Genomic DNA, 9,527 nt, shown 5'->3' with positions numbered 1-9,527 from the left:
CACTGTTTAGCGTCTGGGAAGCTTAAAAATAAACAAATTTAGTCAGGTCAGCAATTGAGAATATTTTAAAACTTCAGGATTTATCATTCAAATTTGGAAAGGGGGCAAAACAGAACTATTCTTCATGATTTAATAAGCAATCAACTCATAATCATAATCATAATAATAATAATAATTTAATAATTAAAAGACACTAAAAGATTAAGCTAAGTAAGTCATTTCATTTAGCACAATCGCAGAATAAGATTTTCATCACATGACAAAAAACCAGAAACTGCTCCGCTTAGGCAATTCACAAATTTTACTCTGAAGGAATAAAGCTGTCAAATAAAAGTCAGATGCGAAATAGTGCATTTTGGTGAAAGGAAAAATGTCAAAAGAGAATTCTTGATAACTTAAAATAGGTGGGCAGTAGATCAAAGAACCCCGAAGAAAGGATTGTTTATGGCACTGTTCAACTCACTCCCCGCAGAGTGCAGCACCGGCATGTCGACTTTCTCTCTTGGTAGATACAAAAATTCGCCCCCTTCGATTTTCTCAAATCCACAAAGCTCAAGAAACTCAACGCCTCCTTTCAGTTTTCCAACCCGATCCTGCCACGTTGAATTAAGGTTAATCGTCACCAATAAACTCAAACATGTATTGATGTATAAGAGCCACCAGTGCACTGAAATTCAGATAAAGGAGAAATATAACCCATATTATAAGAATCAATAGATATGTTTGGTAAAGTGCACCTGAAAATTAGCATTGGTGAGTCTAATTTTGCGGAATTTCTCCTCATTTGGATTTGTTGCGACATTCTTTGCAAAAGTCAAGAGCGTGTTGAAAGCTGTCTTCACTTTGGCTTCATCTTCCTGGTTAATCAGGAGTGTAATAGTTCATAACTCAGGCGAAATAGGAACATATAATGTCAGAATGACACAATAATCAGGAGGAACCATCAATAAAGAATTAAAATGTAGCCCAGTTGTTCGAATTGCAAAGATATTGCACCATACCCAACATTTCCGTTTGAAAGAAACATGCTCTGTCAGATGCATATATGATACATCAGGCTCATTTGCTTCACAATATAAATTGACAGAGAAATAATCTTGGAGAGAAACTTCTCCTCTTCAGAATTTTGAAGAATATTGTTCATCAGAATATAAAACTCAATTATCCAAAAATGCAAAACATTTTTCTGTTTAGACTTGCAAACCATAACAGAATTTGAATGATACCTTGTTATTCTGTTTAAGTGTTCTTAAGCACTCTCTCATTTGCTCGGCCTTTGTAGCTGGTCGAATGGGCAGGGAGCTCTGTATTTTAATTTTGAGAAAGAATAACTCAGTAGGGAACAGAACAAGGCCAAACAAACTCATAACCAGACCATGTCAGCGAAGAAACAGATAGGGGAATACCTTCTTTTCCTCAACAGGTGGAGGGGAGGGTTTTGCAGCAGCTGGTTCCTCAGGGGGCAATCCAAGTTTCCTACGTCTTTCTGCCTGGAAATGTACACAAGTTTGGACTCAGCTCGATCCAAAGGTTAGATTGAAAGAAGCAAAATAAGTAATAACAAAAGAAAATGAATGGAAAATCACGCCCCACTACTTGACACCTAAAGCAGACTACCCCTAAACAACATACCCAATCATCAACAAGCAAGCTTGTCCATATATTCAAAGGCCAATTACATGATATAGGATATCTTCAGCAAATATACATCAAAAACAATAAGAAATCACAAAAGCATATCACAAGGACCTTGTCTTCTTCCAATTTTTGACGAATTTTTTCCCTAGCTCTTTTTTCTTCCTCTTTCTCTGCTTTTCGCAAGGCCATAATTCTGTTTGCAAAGAACCCAACTCATTGAAAATATCTACCAAAAAAGCCAAAATCTAAATTGGAATACACAAGTGCTAGCGCACCGTTTTCTTTCATTATCTTCTTCAATGCGTTTTGCTTCAAGCAGTTCCTTCCCAATTCGAATTCTTTCCTGCCATATCATGTGAAGCCAATCACAGCAATTGTTAATGAAGTTGCACAATATAAATTGAAACTAATAAGATGACAGTAATATATATAATAAAGATGTGCACATCAACGCCAATTCTCTGGGTCAATACTATAACATTGAAAATTTTCAATAAAAATTTGGATTATAATTTTCATCAATCTATATAAAATCCCAATCCAGATAAGTACATAAAACTGGGAGGAAGAATCAAATGAAGAAATACCTTTTCTCTTTCTCTTTCACTCAGTTTTTCTGCCTCTTCTTTCTTCTTGCGAGCTCGCTCCCTGAAATTAACAAAGATCAAGCAAAACTAAGAAACAAATCTGAGTATGCAAGTTTGCAACATCATCAGTAGTATGATAGGGAACAGGTAAACGAGGGTGATGAAATCCTCCATAATATATAATGCATGTAGACTAACATTCAAAAAAGAATGAGTCCTCACATTCATCAACATCTCTACAGCATTGTGCAAGGAGATGACACTTACAAAACTAACCAAAAGCGTCAACAATTTCAAGTAGCAGCAAGCTAATATCATTGACATAGAATGCTTATATTGAAACGAACACATTTATAGTAGTAGTACCAGAACAGAAAGAGATGCGAGTTTCATCAGGATCAAGTATACCTTACTTCATGTTGTTTCTGCTTAATCTCTTCTGGTGTGAGAGCTTTTTTGGGAGCCTCGGGTTTCTTGGAACTGACAGGTACCTAAACAGAAGAGATGGCAATCAGATATATGCTCTGATATGTCAGAAAAATCAACGATAATTTAGGTGATAATAACAGGCATATATCTAATAAAAGTGTGTTCTCAGATTAGGAATCACAGTATCCTTGCAGCAAGCATTGCTAATGTTGGCAACAGCCAACAGGAGTCTAGAGGATTGAAGCAAAATAATTCCACTATTATACAAACGACAACTCCAAGTCTCCATCAAAGAAGACAAACTTCCAATAGGGCAAATTTGCTAGCCCATATCACGAGATTTGAGTTTACAATGTTTGCATGCTCGAATTTCGAGCTAAACAAATTGACTAAGGATGACAGTTGCGATATGCATGCTTCCCTTTAACCAAATATTGATCCTTTTGTTCGCAAGCTAGGGGAGGACCACGAATCTTACTTTTACTTACATGTAAACTTCCAGATTCTATGTAGAGGTGTTGACATTTTAGTAGAAAAACTTATTTTAATATTAAGTGATAGTATGATATATTAATAGTGCATCAGTACATGTACATAAAACTCATACCAGAGGCATTTGATCAATGTCAGGGTCATTTTCATGCTCAACAATCCAACTTACAGCAGCCTCAAGATTTTCATTGCCTGTAAGAAGATCAAAACAGTATGAGTCCACCAATTTCATCGGCACAATTGTAAAGATCATGTAGTTAAAACTTCAGCCAAATAATCATTGTACTAAAGAAGCATGCTGTGTCTCAGAACCCTTGTGCATATTACAAGGGCTAGAAGAGCAAAAAAAACTAACAAAATGTGAAACAAAAATCAAGATTGTCTTTGTGTAATGCTCATTAGGTCTATATCAAACAAGAGAATACTGCAAGCCATAAAATAGATTACAATAAAATATTCATTATTCAGAAAAAAGCATACCTGAAAAATGAAGTGCCCGAGTTGACCTTTCTTTAGGAAACCCCATTTCCTCAAGCTCTACAAGTAGCTGCGGGTTAACTTCAGGAACGACCATTTCTAAATACAGAAAGAGTATTAGAAAACTGCACTAAGCTGATTGAACAAAAGACTATTGACAATATTAATAAATAAAATATTTGATGAAATGAACATTAAAATCAAAAGGACAAATAGTGTTTGGTAAACCAGTGGTATTCTTAAAAGAGAAAAATGCTTCAGAAAGCTTGAAGTGGTGATAGTACATAGCATGCACATGAAAAAAACGAACATGTTTACCACCTTCTTGTTGAGTGCTACTACCCCCGCCAGCCTCCTCCATCTCAACATCATCTTTAGGCTTTGGCGCCTCCAAACTTATAGGTTTTGCTGCCTCCGAAGTCTTGTCCACAAACTCAGTGTGTCCTGTCCGCTTAGTATGTAAATCACTCTCCTGAGTTCAAACAACACACCGAAACCCACATTATTTAAGAAACATGCTAAATTCTAAAATACTTCCTGTGTAAATTTCATTATGTGAAAAAAAAAACATGCTAACGTAAACAAATGATAAGTGCCTAAAAAGTGAGAAGCTCATTGTGTTAAAAAATCATCCAGTGTACCAATTTCCAGAAGGAGAACCGTCCAAATGCATCAAAAAATTTATAGATCAACTGTGCATCTATAGTGAAAGTTTGGTTCAAATGTGTGTTATATAGCAGAATAATTCACTTATTGGAATCTTTTGCTCAAACTTTCCATGACGAACACATCTACTCCTCTTTTAACTTATAGATATAGTTGAGGTGAAACTTATTAATCTTCAATGGATTAATTAGATGACAGATTCCAAATTACATACGCCCATAAAGTGTGTCATGCTAAATTTTTCATTTTAACTTTACCGATCTAGGGAACATGGGCGACAGGGCAAGAATACGATTGAGTTGTCACAGACTCGCAGCAGATCATCATTTTTAATTTGAAAATAAAGAGATCGATCACCAGACTCACGCAAGAGATAGGCCACTACTTGATTTTCACCAGAATGCTTTACAATTAACGAATTCACCCCTCGGAAACGCACGCACACAACTACATATCAAAGCATAGTTAAAGAATTATACGGTTTTGGAGCGGCACGGCTTTCCGCAATCGGCGCAGACCAAATTGAGCACGGCCTCCGTGGATTCAACGAAGTTGGCGTGTTTTGTTAGCTCCGCGTGCTCCTGCGCTTCCTCCACTGACTTCAGCAGCGTCCCGCAGTCCCCGCATTTCAATGAGAACCCCGCCATGGTTCGTTATCGCTCCAAGCAGAATCTATCAGTTATTATGTGATGAAATCGCCCGATTCATTGATCGCGCGCGCGGCTCCAGAGATATTTTTTCAAATTAGGTTCGAAATTTGGGGGAAAATGATAGGAACTCTCGGAGTGAAATCCGATTGAATGAAGAAAATTTAGGTACGAAGGCGAAAAGAAGGATGAATTGGTACAGTAAGTTTTGAGAATTTACGATTTGGCCCTTCTATAATTTGGTTCTCCGACTTTAACCCCATAAATATTGTCGTGAAAGACAAATTTAATGTTGCCAGACCATATCCACGACTGTCGAATAACTTTGTTAAATGCGGGTTCTGTAGCTGTTACTGACTCCATAGTGCGGCAGCTTCGCCGCATCCCTCATCAGCATTGGTCGTCGCACGAGTTCTGTTTCATATATCAACAACGACATTTTTCACTATATTCGGCTCCACAAATTTTATTTTTGAGACATGACACTAATTTTATGAGTGAGCAGCTGCGGCGATGGATATCGTATTTCGTCGTTGAAATCGAAGAGATTTTCTGGAAACAATTCGTCGATCGTGACTTGTGAATGGGGTTGTTTAAAAAGCCAATTGTGTGAAGGCACAAGAGGAAGAGCGGGTAGCAGAGGAGGATCAGCCGGCGAAGGTTATAGAATGGGAGGATTACGAGCAGGAGCTCGCTCGTTTGTGCAGTCTGACCTCCGCACTTGAGGAAGCCAAGAGTAAGAAATCGGTTCTTGAAGAGAAGCTTCACTCGTGGATACAAGTAATATTATAACCCTTTATTATTATCTTTATTTTTTTTATTGGTGCTAAAGGAGTTGCAATGGAAGATATGGATAAGTTTGTTGGATATTAGTGATCCTCTAAATGTGCTATGAATTTGAACCGATTTAAAACAGTAGAAATGATGCAAGGTTGTAAAACCTACATCCTACTATGATCACGATCACTTAAGAATTGCACCATACAACAACTCATCTAATCTAGTTCACTCTCAGAATTAATCGATTGAAGTGTAGTTGCTTCTTCCTCTCTCTATGAACAAAATGTGTATCTCTTAATTTTTTATTGTTATGTTTGGATCTTATATACATGGAACCATCCGGTTCATCCCCCAGCTCGCATCAGCAACTCACAGCTCATGCTCCCACTGCATTTCAACTCCATAACTGATTTAGCTAACTCAATCGATCTCAGCCATTGATCTTGATATTTCATCATCCAATGCTTCAAGATGATTCATGTTTATATAATAAAATGTTGTTGGCTTATTTATTCATAAGATTGGGAAACAGGAATAGTGAAGGGAAATAAGCTGAGCAGTCAATTATGGCCCCAGCATGCTATTTGATCGAGTAGTTATTGATTGCGATAACTTCTATATGGATAGAGGGGGATCATTTTTGCATGAACTGAATTTAAGTGTTCTGCAATGCGCTTTGCTCAATTTTGTAAATCAGGTACTGCCAAAATGAACATTAGAAAATACGTTTGATAGAAGAGTTATGCTGGGATGATATAAATACAAAGAATAAGAGAAAAACGACTTATAGAGGGTGGTCGAGTTTTTTACCAGAAAATTGACTATATGAAGTTTCTTATGTTAATGGATAAATACATTCAGCTGGAATTGGGAGTTATGATACAGAAATGGAAAGCCTATGAGTTTAGGTTCACGGTAAAGATATAACTATTGGCCATACCATCATGTGGTGGTTGTTTAAGAATCGGGTTCATGTTGAATTTGTCTTATTAGCTAAATTGCTTATTTATTATTGACACTCCCTGTAATTATGCAAAGGATGTCACAATGATACGTACATCAATTGCCAGATACCACATTACCACCAAAAATATGATAATGCATCATGTTATTTCTTTGAATATTTTTGTGAGGATATTTTTAATTGCCTCTTATCAGTCCTCAACTGCTGCATGCTCTTCATACCGACTTTTAGTTTTTTTCACTGGCATGATTTGGTTCCCCCTCAACCAGGATCTGGATCTTTATGTGTCTGGTAGTCATGACTAGGGGATAGGTCATATTTGCAAAAGCACCAGATCTTGTTACATACTTTTTCAGTTATTGATTGTGTTTGATAATTACCAAGTTAAGCTATAGCTCTAAGATAATAAACAGCATGTAAGTACAACAGAAGACTGCAGTTTTTGTTCTAAAATAGTTAATGGAGTGGAGGGCAAATCAGAACAATTTGTATTTGAGTTTACTTTGTCTGTGCAACAGTATCAGTAGTTGAAGAAACAGATAAGATATGTGATTATGGGATGTCTTTTAGATCATCAGTCTGGGTTAGGTCAAACGGAGAAATTGGCTTATGTATGCCAGTAAAAATAATAGCATCTCTAGTCTTTTTTGGTTTTCAACCTTGTTTGTGAGGTCCAGGAGTGTGTATTTGCTGCCTTGTCATCTGTATATTTTGGTTTTCTTTTCTTACATTTCTGCTAATTTTCACCCCCATAAGTCTTTAAAATGATCCACCTAAAAGCCAAGACCAGTGTTGGGTTTCATTATCTAACTGGTTAAAATATTTGAGCAATTTTGAGTATATCTGATTTTTTGTGATGTAAATATTGACATATGCAGCACCAGTTGTATGGACATATATCGAGAGACATTATAATCATTTTGTTGCTTTCATTGATGATTTACTTGGTTTTGTTTCATATAGGCCTTTAATATCTATGTCCTAATGTGATTGGTAGTCATCACGATTTATGCGCATAGTATATTTTGTAGATGATGTACACTATTATAATGCACCTGATTCAAACTTGGAGTTAGTAGGTGTTACCTCTTAATCTGCTTCATATATGTGAAGCATCTTAAGCTTTGTAATCATAATATTTTTGTGCTGTTTTATTCTTCTTCTGACAGATGTTCCCGATGGATCAAAACCTCTCGATCAGGGCACATTGACTATCTCAGGGCTACACCTCACTGTGGTCTCTTTTACGAAGATGAGTTTTTTTTACTGACAAGAAGGAGGTTCAGCGTTCCTCAACTGCCCTTGGATATGTAGCTCATGTATGTACTTTCCATATTTGAAAAATGAATTTGGGTTACTACTTGCTGAACTGTTGTTCTACATGTATGCAACAATGAGCAGTACTAAGGTTGATCTCAGACTGGAAAGCTTTATGCAGTTTATGCATATGCTGTCAATCTGCGAGTGCACTTATTTCTAAGTTAATATGTCTTGATCAAAATGGTATGCAGGCTGTGTCTCTTATTGCTTCGTATTTGCAAGTCCCTCTGCGTTATCCATTACGCTTAGGAGGTTCTCGATCATATATACTTGACCATTCTCCTTCAGTTGAACATTCAGCATCCAGTACATCCTTAGATATACAGTAATTTCCCTGAGCTCAAAGCCTGTAGAATTTCCTTTATTCATCGAAGGTCAAGACTCAACAAGAGCTGCTTACGCTGTGTTCCTGCTAAACAAGGTTCTTTCTTGCACTGGTCACACATCACTTCAATAACTTGTAGATATTTGGTGCATTATGTATATACCTTTTCAATAAACAAACAGTTTTCATTGAATATTTAAAGTACCCTTGAATTTAGGTCACTATAATGACCTTAATTGATGATGTCCTTTAATTCGTTCACTGATGTTGTTGATATTACTGTTCGAGACACATCTGGAATCAACTTTCTTACTGAAGTAGGCAAGAACAACTCCTACTATCGATCAAAATATGATACTACTGAATAATTGTTCGAGGACATGTCAGAGATCTTTTTTTTTTTGTTCGCAAATTTCTGCTGTCTAATTGTTATCATTGGGCGTGTAGTTACTCATTTGTAAATTTGATTGCAGGATTTAGAGCAGCTCTTGAATTTTATCGGTGTTAAGAGCTTAGGACCTCGCCATATATTAGCAAATCTAAAGGAGCTTACGCGAACAATTCTTTCCCCGGAGTACATAGATATGTGAAGTGGACTGTAAGTTTCTGTAAATGGATTACTTGTATTCTGCAAGGGTGTTGTTTTTTGGCCGAGCACCCGAAAATCTTGGTCCATTTTCCAAATCAGTGTCAATTATATTTCATGTGATTCATGGCTTGGATGGAACCTTTTTTATCCGATTTTTTTTCATTGAGTTTAGAAAAAATAGACTATATATAGTTTTTTAACAGGCATTTTTAAGAATCAATTTTCACTGAATTCTTCTCCCTTTCCCTGACTGTATCACTTTGTATCTTTGTACAATGGTGTGTGTGTGTGTGTGTGAGAGAGAGAGAGAGAGAGAGTCCACAGCAGCAGCAGTAGTAGTATCAACAACTTTTTTAAATAATTAAAGATTTGTGATGATAATTTAGGAAAAGGCATAGCTTTGGTATCCTCCACAATCACATGATATATGATGGACCAGTGCTTGTACTCTCAACATCATGTGCCACAACACAATCTTATGGGTTTTAGTTGTTAAACTTGCACCATTGTCATTTCTTGCAAGTAAAAGCATTCAATAATTGCTTGATAAGTCTTCACATATACAGCATATGTCTTCACAATAAACCAAAAGCAATTTAGTTTTAGTGATTGC

The 9,527-nt window shown here is 36.5% G+C and overlaps 1 protein-coding gene and 1 pseudogene across 1 annotated transcript; one reads left to right on the top strand and one right to left on the bottom strand.

Moving 5' to 3' along the window:
• Positions 1-201: 201 nt before the first annotated feature.
• Positions 202-5,105, bottom strand: LOC121809411 (UBX domain-containing protein 1-like). The gene is made up of 12 exons (XM_042210016.1): positions 4,769-5,105; positions 3,945-4,095; positions 3,627-3,722; positions 3,262-3,338; positions 2,634-2,716; positions 2,226-2,286; positions 1,914-1,981; positions 1,750-1,831; positions 1,407-1,490; positions 1,227-1,304; positions 738-857; positions 202-593 (listed from the first exon to the last, which is right to left on the bottom strand). The coding sequence occupies exons 1-12, from the start codon at positions 4,934-4,936 to the stop codon at positions 417-419; spliced, it is 1,245 nt and encodes a 414-aa protein (XP_042065950.1). The 5' UTR covers positions 4,937-5,105; the 3' UTR covers positions 202-416.
• Positions 5,106-5,533: 428 nt separating this feature from the next.
• LOC121807930 lies at positions 5,534-9,038 on the top strand (annotated as a pseudogene).
• Positions 9,039-9,527: the final 489 nt, after the last annotated feature.

Source organism: Salvia splendens, chromosome 6, assembly GCF_004379255.2.
Source record: "Salvia splendens isolate huo1 chromosome 6, SspV2, whole genome shotgun sequence".
Classification (NCBI taxonomy): domain Eukaryota; kingdom Viridiplantae; phylum Streptophyta; class Magnoliopsida; order Lamiales; family Lamiaceae; genus Salvia; species Salvia splendens.
Note: the sequence above shows the minus strand (reverse complement) of the source record. Positions and strands in the feature narration are given on the sequence as shown.